General features: G+C 46.3%; 1 protein-coding gene across 1 annotated transcript in view; it reads right to left on the reverse strand.

Moving 5' to 3' along the window:
- The window catches only part of DSCAM (DS cell adhesion molecule), a 664,041-nt gene that overhangs the window by 59,370 nt on the left and 585,614 nt on the right, over positions 1-19,057 (reverse strand). Inside the window, exons 21-22 of the mRNA XM_064477198.1 lie at positions 18,126-18,259; positions 3,949-4,102 (exon numbers count right to left, since the gene is read on the reverse strand). Coding sequence (XP_064333268.1) covers positions 3,949-4,102; positions 18,126-18,259 — 288 coding nt within the window. The remainder of the gene's footprint in view (positions 1-3,948; positions 4,103-18,125; positions 18,260-19,057) is intronic.

Here is a 19,057-nt window from a genome sequence, read left to right on the forward strand (position 1 = left end):
CACCGGGATGCTGCTTTCAGGGACTCTCCCTCCAGCAGCGCAGCCCCCAAAGATGCAGAGACAAGGAGACCACAGGTGGACGGTGGCTCCAGGCTGATTCTGGACCCACAAAGATGGGACCCCCGCTGGGACACCTGCACCACGTGGGGCTTGAGGGTTTAGGTCGGCCAATGGGCATGAGGAACAGACTCCTCAGGAAAGCCCCGGAACTCCAGGAGAGGTGGGGTTCCCAGAGCCAGCTCATCAGGAAGTCATCCTGCTCTAGAACACAAGTCTCCTTCATCATTGAATCTGCCAGACAACGCCTGCTTTTGTTGATCTGAGCACCGGAGGCTAGAATAGAGAGAAAGAGGAAGTGCCAGGGGCTCAGACGCTGGGCCTGTTTTGTGCAGCAACGGTTACCACAGAACAGGCCCGAGTGTCAGAAGCGAGGTCCCCTGACTGCAGGGGCAGGCGACGCTCTCCCCGTTCGGCAGAGGTGGCTCACAGGTGCCCCCCTGGATTCCAGAGGCCTCTTTATCAGTCAGTGACATTTCTGACTTTCTGTCACAATGACAAAAACATCCTGGTCCGGCAGCACTGGACTTCTGGCATGGAAGGATGGCAGCTCCCCTTTCAAGCCCTTCAGACCCCTTTCATATGATGAAGAATGTTCTTGCAGAAAAACGGGGTGATCAGGGAAACCCAACTAGAGTTGGGGGCTTTTATCTTTTTAACAGCCGCCTCCCCTCATAAGAAACACATTTTACAGTGACTCCCAGAAGCTACACACACAATGTGTCGGGGGGGATGGGAGCAAAGCTCTGCACGTCGGACTCTTACTGTGTGTGATGCGTTCTGCTGTTTTCTGCCTTTCTCCCCAAATCTAGTCTAGACTGTTGGGCTCTGCTCCGTTCTACCCCATTTAAGTGCTTTAACATGCCGGCCAGAATGCCTGAAATTAATTCCAGGACTTACGGATGATTTTCCACTAGCATTTTGAAAAACACTGGCTAAAACCAGTTTATCTTTAATCCCCACACACCCGGTTTCTGGAACGAAGGCTCGTTTATTGTGGCTGGAATTTACTGGCTCCTCCTCTGAGATTTTAAGACTGAGCAACAGAGCACACCAGAGCTGGTTTTCAAGCTGGAGCAGGGAACGGAAGCATCCGGAATCTTTGTGAGAAATGCAGACTCTTCTCTAGCTGAGCACTCCCTCTCATTCCAAGCATCTCCGGCGAATGCCTGACACTGCCCTCCTGGCCCTCCTCCTCCTCTCTGGCCCGACCCCTTTCCTCTGCCGGCCCCTGGGCCTCTGCCTCCCCAGGACGCCCCTCCAGCTGTCCCTGACCTGATCCTCTGCACCCCCTCTTCCTACAGGTGGGCTCTCCCCTCCCTGTCTGGGTGCAGACCCCTCTCCATCTCTGCCTCCTGCCAGATGTCCCTTAAGAGCCAGGACTTGCCCCCACCACACAGACTGCTCCAAGAGAACAGCTCTGTCACCTCAACGTGTCCAGATGTCCCCAGCTCCCGTCACCTGCCTCACAGCCCACTTCCTCTGCGGTCATCCTCTTCCATACATGATGCCTCCACCTACGGTAAGTTGGGCTAGAATCCGGGTGTTCATTCCCGCTCCCTCCCTGTCCACCCGCCGCGTATCTTCCACTGATTCCCGGAACTTCAGCGTGGTCTTCAAAACCACCCCTGCTGTGAGACGGCACAAACGCACCAGACCGACCAGATGTCAGAGATGGGAAAGCAGGTGCGAAGTGCACGGCAGCTCTGCTTACTGGCTTCACAACTTCTCCGTAAGCCTAAAGCTGTTCCGAAAAATAGTGTATTGCCTGTGCACACAAACTGGGTGGCGCCCCACACTGTCTTTCCATTTCACTTCGAATAGAACCTGAAATTCCTACCACAGCCTTGAGGGTCCAGCCTGGCCAGGCCCCTGCCTTCCTCCCCAGCCTCACTGAGACCACTCTCCCCTCCCCAGGCCCGTGGGGTCCAGTACCCCCGCCTCCAACACGCTAAACCCTTTCTAGGCTGGAGGCCTTCTAACACTGGGGTGCTTTTTCTTCCCTCGTCATGTAACTGCATTTACTCATCCTTGTGTGGCCAAGTCCATCCACCGCCTCTAAGGCTCTCAGGGGAGTCTGTTCTACACTGCCTTCTTTAAAGCATTGAATGCTGTCTGCATTTTTGTGGTGCTTTGTTCACTGACTATCTCCCCACCCAAGTTTGAGCCCCAGGAGGGCAGACAGTAAACAACTGTGCTTTATGTAATCTTTCCAAGAGACTCCTGTGTGCTCACCAAGCCCTGTTTCCTTTTGCTTCTGGACATCCAGCTTAGTTTCATGTTCCCGCTCCCTCCGCTTTGAAAACAGGTACAACAATGCTTCACTCTACGCAGTGGGATGTGGGTAAAAATGAAGTAAACATGTCCATGTCCGGGCTGTGAAAACCTCCTTGCAGCCTCCACGCTGTCTTTCTCCATCTACAAGGCTGGACATAAAGGACCCCAGGACTACAAATCACAAGGTGGAAGCAGCCTGGATCCCTGAGTCACCGTGTGGACTGAGCCACCCAGGAAAGCCACCAGTCTGGAAACACCTGTGTTGGCCCATGTTATTCGGTGAAGCCACTGAAATGTACAGGATATCTGCTGCAGCCATAAGGTTCCCTTGGTGAAATCACCCCTGAATGCCCCCACCCCCCGCATAATGCCTGCCACACGGTGAGCTCTCAAAATGATTTATTAAATGACCACATGGCAGTTAACCTCCCCAGACAAGTCCTGTTCCTGCAGAAGTAGCCACGTGCCAGTTGCGCCCCTCTGAGCCTGTCACCTTCTACATTAGCTGGGCCGTCCCGGCTGTGTCTGGAGAGAGAACATCGAACACACAAACGTAGAGAAGAGGTACAGCTATTGCCAACCCTACATCTCACAGTGCAGTTCCTTTTTTTTTTTTTAACCCGACAGTCTTTATGCCCTTTGATAATCATTGTTTTCTAACTGTTAAAGCGTGTATCCTAGGGGTGGCTGGATATCATGATATCAAGAGTAAAACAGACCCCAAATTCCACCGTTTACATTCCTCACCAGCAATGTGCTGATTGTCTGTATTTATGCTCAGAACGTGACGCCGCTCTCTTTCTACCCCTCACTCTGTGCCGCAGCCCCTTGCGCAGCCACCACGTCAACGAGCGAGTTCTCAAGAGCTCTTAGAGGGAAAGCTGGAACCTCAGAACGTTGATTTTCTCTGTCAGGCGCCTAGAAGCTTTATTAGTGATAAATGGCCATGTGGGGTATTCCAGAATCAGGGGCACCTCCTGTTGGTGTGGAATTATGAATTTTAAGTACAGTGACTGGTGACAGGTGCTAATTTAGGGGGCCACTAAACACTGCGTGGTAGCGATCACCAGAAACTGAGTAAGAACATTCTCTGCCTATACGGGCTTTGGAGGCCCAGCGTCACATCTCAATGCGAAGATACTGTATTCATTTTTAGGAACATTTTGTTTTTTGGTGAACGCAACTTTCTATTATTATTTAAAGTCTGTTTCCAGCTTCGTATCAGTAGAAGAAGAGGTTATGATCTCCTTATATTTGTAAGATTTCTAATTCCATAGACCAAAAGCCCGACATTTTTCTTTAAGAAGCATGATACCTGATTGTGAAGAGAGCAGAACCTGCTCAGGAAGCCGCCACGTAGTGACTTTCACCCACGGAAAGGGGTGAATGGGGCTCCTTTTGCCAACTTTGCCCAAGGCCCATTCCTAGGAGGGCTCCTCTCTGGTTTGCACAAACGCTCAGTGCCGGCGAGCAGCAACCCTCTCCCCTGGGCTGAGATGTGATAACGTGATGTTCTGGTTTACTTGATTTTTAGGGCATTGTCAGCTTTATTGCAGAGAGAATAGGGACTTAAAATGGTAAATGATCGTGGGGACTGAGGTCCTCACTGCACACCTTTAGCTAACGGCTCCACCGTGATGATTTCACTGCTGTTGCCTCTCCCCGCCGAGGTCACGGCTACCACCCAGACGCTGTACTGACGATTCCGGCTCAGGTTAGGAATTCTGTAGGAAAATGAGTCAGGAGAGGCTTCAAACTCGCTGATCACCTGTGAGAGGAGACATAAATGTTCCCACATTCAAGGAGGCAAATGGCACAAATGGGTTTCCTAAAGGAACAGTTATGAACGTATTATCTCTTTTAAGAAACAAAAGCCACCACGAATCCTCCTCTTAAAGGGCTGGCTCTGCAGCGTCTACAGAGTCTGCCCTTCTTTGTGCAGCAGCTTTGACAACCAGCAATGAGTAATTTAACCCTTTAGATTACGGGGCACGTCTGTTTTCAGCAGGGATGTAGTAACAAGGACAGACGCCTCATCCTACCGGAAACAACCAAGGGACACATGAAATACACGCAATCAGTTTCAAAGGCACTGCACGCCAGCCAGCGAGGACAGTGATCACCTGCCTGAAACACGGGAAATACATGAGGGGAGGCCTACAGTTGCAAGGTTTGTACGTTTTTGTGAGAGTTTCCAGGGAACCCAGGAGGGGTCCAGCAGCCTCCCTGGGTTGAGAAGACAGTCCTGGGAGACTGGGAGGGACCTGGAGTCCACAGGACAGGGAACAGGAAGAGAGCGCCATACAGAGTAATATCCCTGGAGATCTAAAGAGGGTCCCACTTGGGTATTCAGCTGAGCGGATCTGTGCATGTGAGGAACCCATCTGAGGCCAGGGGAAGAGCCACCTGAAGGGACAGGAGGTCCCAGTGCCCAGCACTCACACAAGGCGGGGCAGAGTGCCCGTGCCCACCAGCCACGCTGGAAGCCCTCAAGATTCACAGGCCGGTGGTTACAGTGCATCAGGGTCTCACCTGGGTGGTGGGGGATATTAGTCCTAGACTGAACACCGCACTGGCACTGCCTAACAAATAGTAAAAGCAAGATCCATAAGGATCAAACTGTCACCAAGTAGCCGCATCCAAGAACGAAAGTCAAAAATATTTATAGAAATAAAAATACCCAGTACCCAACGAGGTGAAATCCACAATGTCTGACATTCAACACAAATTTTCTAGATGTGAATAACCTAAATATCTAGCAACTAATGGATGGATAAACAAGCGTGCTGCATCTATACAATGGAGTATTATTCAGCATTAGAAGGAAGAGAAGCACTGACACATGCTTAACTTGGAGACGTCTTGGTAGCATTATACTAAGGGAAAGAAGCCCAGCACGAGAAGCTGTAGGTCTATGATTACCTTGTATGAAATGTCTAGAATAGGCAAATCTACAGAGACAGGAAGTAGATTAGTGGCTGCCAGGGGTGGGGCGGGGCAGAAGATGGGAGGAGACTGTTAGTGGGTGCGGGTTGTTTGGGGAGGAGGGTGGATGTTCTAAAATTAGACAAAGATGGGGCTGTACAGCTCTCTGAGCCAAAAGCCACTAAACTGTACACTTCAAAGTATGAATTTCATGGTGTGTGAATTATAACTTACAAAAGCTGTTAAAAATTCTAGAAATGCAAAGAAATAAAAATGAATCATAAAGAAAACATAATTCAACAGTCAAACTCGACCCATAATTGACATAGATATTAGATTTAGCAGACAAGGGCGTTGAAACTGCTATAATAATGTATTATAGCTGCATTATAACTATAGATGTTAAGAAACCTAAATAGATACATAAATGATATAAAAAGACCCAAGTCAAACTTGGGAGATGAAATTACAACATGTGAGATGAAAAATACACTGGATTAGATTAACAGCAGATTAGATCTTGCTGGAAAAAAAGCGTTAAATGAACTTGAAGACATATTAATAGATGAAGCACAGAGATAAAACAGAATACAATATTTAACACAGCATTAGTGAGCTCTGGGGCAACAGCAAGCAGCCTAACACACGTGTAACTGAAATCACTAAACGGGGAGAGAAGCAGAGAAGCAGGACAGAATTAGTGGCTAAACATTTTCCAAATTTGATGAAACCTAAAAATGGAGAGTCAAAAATCTCAAGAAATCCCAGCCACAAAAATATGAAGAAAACCACACCAAGGCACATCATAAACAAATTACTCAAAACCAGTGATAGAGAGGAATCTTAAAAGTAGCCAGAGAAAGGACAAGTTATATATGGAGGAACTAAAACAAAGATGTCAGCAGACTTCTTGTCAAAAGCAGTCCAAGTGCGGTAGTCTGAATGTCCCCTCTAAATTCATATATCGAGACCACATTCTCAAGGTGGGGTCTTTGGGAGCTGATTAGGTCGTGGGATCAGTGCCTCTCTCATAAGGGCACTTGTGAAAGTGGGTTGGGGCTGGAAGATTTTGAGATTGATGCTGGAAAAAGCTGACATTGCCATGAAGGGACTGCTAAAGGTGATTCTGGTGAGAGCTCAGAAAGAAAGAGGGGAGCTGGAGAGAGAGCCTCTATCTTCCTAGAGAATATGCAGATTACCATGAACAGACCGCTGGCTGAAATGTGGGTGGTACGGGCCATTTTTGGATGTCTCGGACAGAAATCAGGAACGTGTTATTGGACAGTGGAGAACAGGTGGTCCTTGTTGCAAAGCGGCAAAGAACCTGGCTGAACTGCGGTCATGTTCTAGTATTTTGTGGAAGGTAAAAGCTCCAAGTGATGAAACTGGCTATTTAGCCAAGGAGATTTCTAAACAAAGTGTTGAAAAAGGGGCTTGGTTTCTACTGACAGTGGTAGTAAAAGTTGAGAAGAGAGACATACATTGAAGCAGGAATTGATAAGCAAAAAGGAACTAGAACTTAAAGATTTGGAAAATCCTCAGCCTCTCCGTATCGCAAGGAAACTAAGGCACAGAGTAAGCGACTCGCTGAGGTCACAGTGCCAGCCCAGGGCGAGCAGAGGCTCAAGCTCAGTGCTTCTAGTCACGCTCCGCACTGCCAATTACAAGCCACCAAACACAGGAAGGACTACACGTTTACCCATGTGAACTGCTAAGTAAACCTTATGTAGGCAGGAGGCTACAAAAGCCGCAGCCCCAGCTCTGCAATTAAACAGAGGACACAAATGTCAACTAGGCCTCTACATTGTCATAAAATCTATGTTCCCACAACAAAAAATAACATCAAAGAATTTCCCACTATCAAATATCTAACTTACAGGAACCCAGTGTCGGGTGGCTGAAGGGGGGGCCACGGGGCTCCGGCACGGGCTGCTCAGAGGTACGGGCACACCAGGGGCGTGTGCGCCCGTGCGGGCACCCGTGCTTCCTGGGCCGCCTTCACCCACCCCGCCCCCCGCACACCAGCCTGTCTCCTCCTTAGGAAATCACGGGCAAAGTTAATTCCTCTAAAAGTCCACAGGGAATTTGGCTTGTTTCCTGGAAAACCGAGGAGACAATCCCATGACTGTGTGTGCTTGTGTTCTGCAACGTTCCAAGGCTGCGTTGCTGCCAAATTAATTTTACGAAGCTTAACGATGTGTGAATTATAACAACTGCTCTGATTGAACAGTCAGCATCAACAGAGCATTAAAATATAGTCACAAAATAAGGATTTTCCGTGAAGGGTGCATAGCTCTTCGTTAAAACTCAATCACTGTCCCGTCTATAAGGTGTAACTGGTCCTTGTTCAACTTCTACCTGAAACACAACGACTAGCTAAAACTGATGGTACAAATACGATGTCTTATGCAGTGGTACTTCTTCCACGCTTTATATAGAAGATAAACCAAAAGCTTAAGCAAAGGAAGGTTTATTTATAGAAGCTTCCTCCAGGTGGAATGACCTTTCTCTATAGATTAGACTGGAAAGTAAAAGTCAAGCTGTTCAGGGTTCCCATGGGTATCTGGGAACGTCAGCTGCACAGGTGCCGCTCTCCTTCGATGCCAGGACACCCCCAATGACTGCCATAACTGGGCACCATTTTCCTGTCCTCAGCAGAAGGGCAAGCAGAAAACTGACTGAACGATTTAAATAATTGAAGAATTGATTCATTTCCTTCATTATATATGTAACTGGATGTTTCTGTGAGTCTGTTTTCTTGAAATTTTAGCAATGGCCTTGAGAGGTGAGAGTCGTCCCCCAAATGCCAATACTTTCTTTCCTTACAGGAAATGTGAGACCACCTCTGCAGGCCTTTCTGAGTCTAATGTTTTGGCTGTCATCTATGTCTGGGCCTCGTAAGAGGCTGAGTCAGAAATAGGATATTTTTGTTGAGTGATGTCTGTGTTCACGCCCACCTGTGGGTGGTCGGGGCCTTTGAGCTCACCATAGGGACTGGTGGGTCATATGTGACAAGATTAAAGGCAAAGGCCAGCCCTGCTCACAGCAGGAGAGAAGGCTGTGCCGGGACTGGCTGTCACTGTGGGTGGCTGGCGAAGGAGGCGCATGCGTGGACCCTGCAGGAGAGAGCAGGACAGGCTGTCTTCAGAGGGATGCTGAGAGATGCGAGGGAATGAGATGTCTCCAATAGAGGGGGTGCTGGAAATTATATAGTGTTTGTTTTAAACAGCATTACTTAACTATAGATGGTGCATAATTCAACCATCGTCAACAAGTCCAAGAGGTGGCAACAGGAAATGGGAGAAAGATTAGTCAGAAGCTCATTCAGGGTAGTGAAGCGAATCGGTTTAAGTCCTTCTCCTTAATGCTCAGCCAAAACTGCTTGTTCTGAGAAAGAGGAAAGGTGAAGACTGCTTCCTTTGAAACATTTTCCTCAATTTTATATGATGTATAATAGCATTGGTTATATGTTTCCCTAATTTTCTTTTTATTGGATAACAGGTTTTCTAACACAAGGATTGGATCATGTTTAAGCTGACTTTCTAGTTCATACATGCATTCTGTTTTGCTCTTTTTGCTATTGTTGCAGGAGGCAATTAGGTTTGTTTTGTTCGTTTGTTCATTAATGGAGGCACTGGGGATTGAACCCAGGACCTCAGGCATGCCAAGCCTGCGCTCCACCACTGAGCTGTGCCCTCTCCATGCTAAAGCTCTTACCACCATGCCTAGTGATAGCAAAAGCTCACGAGTAGTTGCTGCGTTTGAATTCACAGACATTTATTGAGTTTAATGTCAGTGTATAGATTATAAGGTAAGTTTCTCCCCCACAAGGAACAAGATATGATCATGGCTGACAAATGGAGGGTTAATTAAAATACAGCAGCTGACAAACTCCTACTAAAATCTAGAAATAAAATTATTTCAATTCCCTTCCCTGTCATAGTCAAGGACATGGACTCATATTTGTAAAATTCATAGGAAAATAAACGGAAACTTCAGGCATTTGATTTTTTTAAAATATTCCAGCAAGTTTTAACAAAGTTTCTGACATGTTTTCCTCCCTGAAAGTGGACCGGAGTGGACACTGCAGCTAACGGCATACACCTTGTGACACCCAAGCCAGACACACGCGTTCCCAGGGCTCTGCCTTTCCGCGTTACCGCTTTAGGTCTGGTGGGTGGAGTCGTGCATTTCTAAGGAACTCGACAGAATCCTCCTCAAAAGAATTTAAGGTTGCCTAGAAGGTTTGTCTCATCCTCGTGCTTCAATGTCACCCCATGAAAAGCCTGGGAACAGTGTCTTCCAGACCTACTTTGACTCCAGAATTATTCTTGTCTTGTGGTGCTGATGTATCATTTTTCCTTTCATCTAAGACACTTTTTAACTAGTAAATAAAATAAAGTTGGCCACAATGAGCTCCTTGAAATGCTCTTTAGTAATTTCTCCAAAACTGGATGTGTACCCAATAATGGCTGAATCCTTCTCCAAATCCCTTACACTATGCAGTTCAGTGCACGAACTTGGAAAGCCTTGGATTTAATTCCCTCAGTCAGGTATCATATTTGGCCTTTGTTCATCCATCCTTTGTGGTCCTTATCTTTACTCCACTTTGGATGATGGTTCTGCCTGTTCTTGCCATCTCTCCCCTGATGGACGGTCCAGGCTGTCTGAGTGGGCTTTGCCTCACCCTTTCCTCCACTTACCCCCCAGGGATCCCAGGTCAGACCATTACAGGGTTGGGACCCACTAACCCACTGGAGTGGACTGAGGAAATGTCTGTTGTGTTAGTGAGTTTAATAAGGACCTAGAAATTATTTGAATGCAACAGAGAAAAGTGCATAGAGAATGACTGTGGAGTCACAGCCTGCTCAGATCAAATTATCCAACGCTTCTGACAGATATAAAAGGAATTTCACTTTAAAAACATTTCAATTAACTTTTTAATGAAAAACTGATTCTATTAAAGAAATATGGTGCTTTAAAAAGCTTTAAAATCTAATTATTAACCTCCAATTTAAAAAAAAAATTGAATGCTCTGAGTTTGAGGATGGAACGTTAGCAGCAGTGATTAAAAAAAAAAAAAAAAAAAAAACTCCCCTAAAGCAGAATAAACAAAATGCTAGCTCCCTTCATCACAGGGCAACGACACTTTCAGAGCACATCAATCTTCCCGATTAGCGGCGGAGAAACAGCCTGGGTTGCAAATAAGCAGTTAGCTGGATCAGTTTAAGATTTGCTTCTTTTTAAAATTTCCGTGTATAATACATTTTGATCTGATTTCCATTTGATTTCACTACTTTCGCCTCTAGAAGAAGACAGTGTAGCACAAGGGTCTTCCTAACGGGACAGAGCAAGGTGCCAGCTCTCACAGAGAGAGCATTAAAACTGCTTGTTTTCTCCTTTTGGTAGTTTCCTCTGTACTGCACCGAGATCACTGCAGCGGTCATGCTATGGGCTACTTTTAAAGAAGACTTCCAAACATAAAATATTTTATTTTTTGGCCTTCCAAATATAAAAACTATTGCTATAATGTTTTGCAAGTGAATTAAAGTTGATCTCCAGCAAAGATATGAAAGAAACTAGCTTCTCTGTGTTACTGTTTACAATCAGGCATCGTCCAATTAGCCAGACTCACGTCACAGGCTGCTTACATTTCCAGTCTCTTTCTAACAAAATTACCTCCATTTACTACAGTTTGGCTCATCCCTTCTGCCTTGTCATGCCATCTGCCATACAAATCCTCTCTCTGTAAAAGTGCTGTATTAACTAACTTGGCTGCTGTCACCTATTCAACAAATTTTGCACAAAAGGACCAGTGTAGCATTACGTAACTTCTCACGTGGAAGAAAAATTGTGAGATAGGCTATTCTCAGTAACAAACATAACATAGGTATAATATACAGCTTTGGGGAAAAAACAGCCATTCCATTAAGTCTTAATTTAAAAAGATTTGAAGCCGTTTATTTCCTTAACTAGTACTGCATGTCTGTATCAGGCCAAGTCAAAAAGATAAGATGTTTTCAAAGCTGGAATCTTTCAAAAGCTCCAAAAGCTAGTTGATCAAAAGGACATTTTAATCTGCGGCTACTTGGGAGGCAGTCAGCAGCAGTGGAGAAGCCACACTGGTCGTCCAGTCCAAATGGATGGCAGCGCAAAGCCAGAATACGTACTGGCAATTTGCAGTACAAAATTGGGCAGACGATCTTGTGAGACTGGGCCTGAAAACAGTATCAGGGCTTGTTTCTGTACAGAAATTCCATCTGAGGACATGCTTCTGCTTCCCTTTGTTCAATAAAATGCAAAACTGGGCTCAGGATTTTAACGGCTAAGCTTTCTCCCAACCTTAGCATGAGCCACCTGATTTTGACCAACTATAGCAACTGGATAGCTTCACCTGATGCCCAGTGAAACAGAATGACCCCTGATGAATGATTTTCACAAAATTAAAATACGGACTTCACAGAAATACTGAGCAGTCAGTTATTGGCCAGGTCACTGAGGATAGGTAAGGGGGGAAGGAGGGCCACTTTTAAAGAACCAGATTATAAAAGATAAGATGTACTTCCCCTGACTCTCCGAAAAAGTTGGAATCTAAGTGGATGTAAACTGCAACATAAAAAAATTTAAAGCAGATTTAGAACATATTGCATCAGAACTGGCCGTGATAAACTGTAGTATTTCAAGGGAAGCTTCAAGAATATACTTCCCTGGAATTTTTATAAAACCAGAGTTAGCGTTCATAGGCTTAGGAGCAGGTATGTCTGAAGGACACTTGTCTAGTTTTTTCCCAGCCATATGATGATAAATGCTAGGGTAAAATCTGGTTAATCACAAGAGCAGAGAGGGCCTGAGATATGCCAGCCACCTCGAGGTGCTCAGCTAAGATGTACTGACACGTAATTAATTGCATACATGTAAGTGGAATATGACTGTGCATTCTTTGGGTGACTTTTGGCATTTCTATATTTTCTGCTTTGCTGTTACAGAAAAAAAAAGAGGTCCAGCAATAGGTCATTGAGCTGGAACCATGGAAGAAGGTCCATGTCAGTGACTCAAAAGCATTTTAGTGAAATCCTTCTGGGATGGGAAGTCTCCCAAAGTAAATAACACACTTTTCCTGCCTTATTAAGCAGCCACTTCATTAGACAACTTAAACTCTACTGGATGACTCACAGCCATCATCCATAAAATCTGACTCAACATAGCATTTGCTGAACATCCCCTCTTTCAGCAGAATACCAGGATTCCCCAGGGTATAGCAGCAACGAACTGTGGTTCCTGTACTTAGGAAACTGGCAAGCCACTACAGGAAACCAATATCCCCACCTAACAGTAATGCAGGATGTAATGGTTGCATCAAAGAGAGGTTGCTGGGGATCCCCGAGGCGAGACGGAGCCAGCTTCCCCGGGGAAGGCGGTAGGCTGTCGGGATGGGGGCCTGGATCCTGAGCTCAGACCCCTGTGGGCTGCAGACTGTCTTTACCTCGCTGAGCTGTGTGGCTCTGGCCAGACTGCACGATCTCCATTTCAGTACCAGTGCAGTGAAGAGAATATTAACAACTCTGCCTGCACAATTAACCATCAGACTCACTGATGAGAAGCAGTATTTTTATACATGTGGGCCCTAGAAGCAGTTGAGTGGGCCTGACAATCATTTAAAAAATACAAGAAGAGAAAAAAATATCCAATAGAACAGAAACATCAGAGTGCATCATGTGTGGTAAGTGTAAGATTTGTTTACAAAGCTTTTGTTGTATGGGTGTCCTGGGGTGTGATCCTGTTGTGAGTCATGGAAAGACAAGTTTGGAAACCACAGGCAAAAAGCGTTTAGCACACAGTGCCTAGAATATGGCAGGTGCTCAGAAATGCTGGAGTAAATGATGTAGCATTTAAGTTGGGCCTTAAGAATAAACATTTCTACGTGGGGAGATGAGAGGGAAAAGATGAGGAGGACCCGATACCCAGACACCCCCTCAACACACACACCCCACATCACACTCACACACACACACACACACACACACACGAGACATGCATGGCTCAGATTTTGGAGAGAGGAAGGTTAGTAGAATATGAGACTGGACAGGAGTCGGAGCTGAGTTGTGGAAATGGGTACAACTCATCTTGAGAATTTTGATCATTTTTAGGTAAAAACGGAGAAATCATCCAAGAAGTCTGCACAGAGGAATGACATGATTGGATACAGAATCTGGAAGAGTAATCATGACAGTGATGGAGACTGCAGACAGGAGTTGGGATCATAGTGGAAAGGCTTCTGCCCTAGTTTCGGTTTCCCAGGTGAGGACTTGAACCAAGGCAATGGCGGTGGGAGTGAAAGGAAGGGAGAGGATTAAAAAGACGTTGCAGAGAGAGCATCTACATAACACAATGTCACTTTGCAGATGTTATTTCCTCTGGTCATAAAACCCTTTCATCAGATAAAATTGTTCCCCTCCTACAAGCCAGGGCTGTGTACATGTCCTCAGTAACAGCCTCTGACCTGACTGAGTCACACTTCCCTTGCCTGGCTCCTGTGTCATCCTGTACTACTGCACCTACCACATCACACAGAATGGTGACACTCTCTGGTATTTTCTGCCCTCCTTAGAACCAAGAACTCTTCAAAGAAAGACACTCTATCCTTTGTCATTGCAGTTCTGTGGTTGTTGTTACAGCTATTTTCCAAAAATTCTGGTTTGCCTGTCTTCTTGGTACGTATTAGACTGTCCTTCCTGGTTCCCTTGTGGTTGGGTGAGGCTGTGCAATGAATTCTGGCCAGTGATTTGTGCTAGAGTATTTAATGCCTATGTCAGACCCTCCAGAGATTTCTTTCTCTCTGCCATAAAACTTGCATGGTTTTTTTTTCCTGGAGTGAGAATAACATGGGACAGAGCAACCACCAACTCACAATGGACATAAATGTGAAAGAAAAAGAAAGCTGTATGTTGGTGTAAATCACAGAGATTTTTTTTTTGTATGTTTGTTATGCAGCATAACTCAGCTTCTCCTAACTGATACACCTCAGAATCTGGCTCAGCCCTTGGCACAGAGTAGTGCTCTACATAGATTTGTGTGTAAATGAAGAAATGATCTGGTAACCAATCAGACAACAAGTGGAAAGAGAGAAGAGGAATCAAAGGTAATCTAAGGCTTCTGGTCAGAGGGCAAAGGATCTTGTTAGATCATTAGCTTAACTGGGAAACAGAAAGAGAAGAGGGGCAAGAATGAATTTGGTTCTGGACATGCTGGATGTGGTGGGATCTCCAAGAAGACATGGATGGTAGGAAGTTGGAAATAGAGAACTGATTGGTTCTCTAAGCTTGTCAGGGTTACAGAGAAACATTTTGAACCCACTAATTTCAGGTGAGAGTTAAATTATGAGAATAGATTCAGTTACTCATGTTGATACTAAAGAATATGAAAAGAGGTTAAATGAAGAGTATTGAAAAATGCCTACATTTAAGAGTGAGATATTGAGGGAGAGGGAGCAACAAAAGAGAAAGAATAAAAAGATAATGGAAGCTAAGAAAAACATTTAAAAACAAATAACTATATAACACTAAACATGCTGTGCTAAAACTTGAAATAGGAAGAACATTCTTAAGAGGTAATGCAGTTTCACAACCCGAAGGTCCCTGATGACTGCTGAGAGACAACCATCACGATGCCATCATTATAGCTATAGATGGTCAGGTTAGAGCTCCTTGCCTGGTTCTGTTACGGCACTGTTTTTTGACTGGAGATTCCTGACCATTTCTGGTTCTCTGCAGCCACCCTCTCTCCTCCTCAGCCTCCCTGTGGCACTATGAAATGCAGTCTTGGGAGGCCCGGGAGGGAGACCCACACCTGCTACCTTGGCCTGAATGTTGTCTGGACCTGGTGAACGTTCCTTTTCTGGCTTCCCAGAAGCCTTGCTGAGTTCTAAGTTGTGGCTGCTCTGTGGAGAGTTAGTTGCCACAAGTCTCACTAGCTCATTCAGCAACATCTCCTGAGCCCTACTCTGTGCAGAAACTGGATGACCTTTTCATCTGAAACTAGAATCCCTGGTGTGGTTCACAGCTTGTTGGTACAATTTAAAGGCCTTCTGATTTTTAGTCTTCATTAATGAGAAGTTTGTTCTATCTAATTTCTCATTTCTCAATCCTATGCACACCAGCTTAGCAGTGGGAAATAGACAGTTTCTATAACCTAGTGCTTATGTGCTATGTAGCATTTTTCAGTCTGCTGCTACTATGCGGGGAGGGTCATTAAAGAGGAAATCCAGATTGGCTATACTTTTTATCTGGGTCCTCACAAGGTTAGCTCACTTATTTGGATTTCCACTGCTTATCATACAGTATGAATTGATCATTCAAACCACTGTATATTAATTAATAGCCACGGTCCAAAAATTACGTGGATGAGTTCCTGAATCAAACATATTTTGAGATTTTGCTCTGACTGGGTGGGGGTTGATGTTTTGTTGCATTTACTGGTCCCTCACAATGAGATTAATGTTTACTAAGCATGACTTTTAGACAGCCAGTCTTGAGATAAATCGATAGTTTCTTGTTGTGTGAATGAAAAATATTGCAGTCATATCAGTAAACAAAGGATGCTGTGGCCACCAAGTCATCAGCTGCTACCGCCGCCCCCGACAGTGAGCGGAGGGAACTCAGGATGGAGACAGGCAGGCAGCCCGGCCCCTGCAGCCGCCCCCAGCGGTGCCCCTGAGGGGACTCAGGATGCGAGAGAACAGGACACTGGCCCTGGACAGCTAAGATGCACATCAAAGGAGTGATTTCAGTGAGCCCAGACCTTTGCGCCTTCCCATACAGAGAAAAGCAGAAAATTCCTTAAGTTGAGAGGTCTGGTTTTCTTTAACCAGTAATCTTTTGACTACCTGGTCTTTGTTGCAAAAACTCCTATATATCCTGGCTCCTCCTCTGCCTCTTTGGAGCTGCGCCATCTGAGAGGCCACCTCCAGGGCTCAAGTCCTCAGAAAGTCCACCGAATAAAACACAACGCTCAGATTTTAGGTTGTGCATTTCATTTCAGTCGATGTCTATCAACACAGTTTCCAACTCTAAAGACTTTTATTTCCTAAGCTGAACTGAGGGAACACCACGAAACCAATGCTTATAATCAGATAATGCATTTACATGGTAGAGAAAAGAACCTGTGTCTTTTAACAAGGTTCTTTCACAAGGAGGAGGATGGACGGAGGCTCTTGAGAGAAAATTTACATCAGCAACGACTTTAGCTGAGGGACTCTGATAAAGAAGATTAAATTACAGAGTGTGCTGTGTCCTAATTTATTGGTCCATGTTCTACATTCAGCTATGAAATCATTTCAGAGGGAAAAAATCAGATATATGAGCAAGGAAAATGCACAGAGCTAGGGCTGCCCTCTGGTGTTCCTTGTGATACACAGGCAACCAGGTCGGAGCCTCTGAAAACTTGTTGGCATCCGGTTTTCTGACTTAAAATTAAATTACAAAAACTAAAGATGGGGGGAAAAAAAACCTTTTCCAGCAAGTTATAGTTTATTATTCATTCCATGTGAAAACACAGGATAGTAGGTGGGATTTTTCAAGGATTCGCCTCTGAAGAGAAGCGTGTCAGTTCTCTCTGATCTTCACCTGGAATGGTGTTGTTTCATTTTAAAAACAGGTCTCGTATGAGAAACCTCTGTGGCTCACACTCAGTTTTGCTGTCAGCCTAAAACTGCCCCGAAAAATGAGCTCTATTTAAAAACAGGCCTCGTACTCTTGAACGCTGTTTGAAGTAGGTGGATAGCAGCGCAGCTCTGGGGATGGCGTAGCCCTGGCTCTGGTTCACTTCACGTTACTGGGGCAGCTCCAGGGCTCTGGACCCTCCGTGCAAAGCTTAACCCAGAAGATCCGGGCACCTCGTGATAATCACATTTCCAGCTCACGGTGGGTTTTTGGCTTTTTTTTTTTTTCTCAATACGGTCCAAAGGCAGCACAAACACACCTGCCAGTGGTTGTACGACGTCAGTGAGGGAGAAATGGAGTTATTTCCCACCTTTTCTGGTTGGCCTGCTCGCATCACTTTGTTTCTGGAAGGCTCTTAATAGCATGTTTGAAACCAAATAAGAAACTCACATGGAAGTTCTGACGCCCAGCCGACACTGAGCACGCTACACCGAAGGCTCTCCTTCAGTGCCGGCGGTGCTGCTGTTGACCTAAAGCAGCAGAACTTACAACGTGATCTTTCTGAGCAGATGAGGACCCCTGGGAGTCACACACCTGCTCCCCCTCTGCTTTTTTGTTTGTTTTGTTTAAGAAACAGTTAAATTCTGTAAGCATTCTTCAGCGGGAATAAAATTCATGGTAATCAATACCATAATGTGAAATATGGAGTGCTCTGACTTTTAATTCCTTCACAGTGAATTCAGGGCCACAGATTCTTCTTAAAGTCCCCCATTTGTCCCACAGCAGGGGCGGGCCTGCGCGCTGGCCCAGTCAGGGGTGGGCAGGGAGGGAAGCTGGGGGCTGGGGGGCGGGGGGAGCAGAGGGAGGGCGGTGGGGGAAGCCTGAAGCCCCTTAATGACAATTCCAAGAGCCACATCAGTAGGTGTTGTCCACTATCAAGGCCTCTGGGCTTTGATTTTGATAAGCCGGCTGGCAGTTTTGTGGGAACTCACCAGATAAACAATAATTTCAGACGACTGTGCCCCTTAGAAGGATTCAGACGCGTATTTTCAAAGGAGGACATTGATTTGTATGGGGAGACAACAGAGGGGGAAATAAAACCCCAGGAAAGACCCAAGTGGGCGGGAAAGAGGAGGGAGAATGCCCCACATGGGCCCCCCAGCTGGTTTCTGGGAGATGCTCGAGAGGCCCCTGGCTTTGCGGACTTACTGTGGGGTAGGGGTGGGAGCAGAACACCGTGTACTTCCGGATGACGCCGTTCAGCTTGAGCGGGGGGAGCCAGGACACGAAGACCATGGAGGCCGAGGCCGCGGCCGCCTTGACTCCCGCAGGAGGACCTGGAACTGGAAGGGCCGTGCGTTTAGTCCCCAAAATGGAGTGCCCCCCCCCGGGGGGCACCCCCCAGCAGCACCCCTGCACCCCCTGCACCCCCACTCCTCCTGCTCAGCTCTTCAGGAGTCGGTGGGGCGGGCTGAACTGTGTCCCCTCAAAACCCACGTGTTGAAGCCCTAACCCTACGGCCTCGGAATGTGGTCTTATTTGGAGACAGAATCTTTGCAGAGATGATTAACCAAGCTAGCCTGTGGTCACTAGGGTGAGCCCTGGCCCAGGATGGCTGGTGTCCTGTCCAAAAAGGAAAGGTGGACACAAAGCCACGTGTAAAGGGAAGACCACGTGAAGACCCAGGGAGAAGATGACGGTCTACAAGCCAACGAGAGAGGCCTGGGGACGGAGCCTCCCTCACGGCCCTCAACAGGCAGTAACCCTGCTGACACCTCGATCTTGGACTTCTCACCTCCAGAACCGTGAGACAATACATTCCTGTCCTTGAAGTCCCCCAGTCTGCCCTCCTTTGCTACAGCCTCCCTGGGACCTGACACAGTGTCTCTTGGACCAGTGACCCATGAGCTCCACTGACCCCTCTCCTCGGGCCTGTCCTGTAAGAGCTCATCTTAGCAAGAATCCTGCTAAATCAGTTTAGCCAGAACCCCCAAGGTATCGGATCACCTTCGTTACCTGACTAAAGTCTTCATTCTCCCCCACCGCCAGGTAATAGCTGATCGTCCTCGCCTGCCTTCTGCAAAAGCCCTGTTAGGTCTACGCAGCCAGAATTGCGCTCATCCCTGAGTTTCCTCTTAGTC

The sequence above is a fragment of the Camelus dromedarius genome, chromosome 2 (assembly GCF_036321535.1).
Source record: "Camelus dromedarius isolate mCamDro1 chromosome 2, mCamDro1.pat, whole genome shotgun sequence".
Taxonomy (NCBI): domain Eukaryota; kingdom Metazoa; phylum Chordata; class Mammalia; order Artiodactyla; family Camelidae; genus Camelus; species Camelus dromedarius.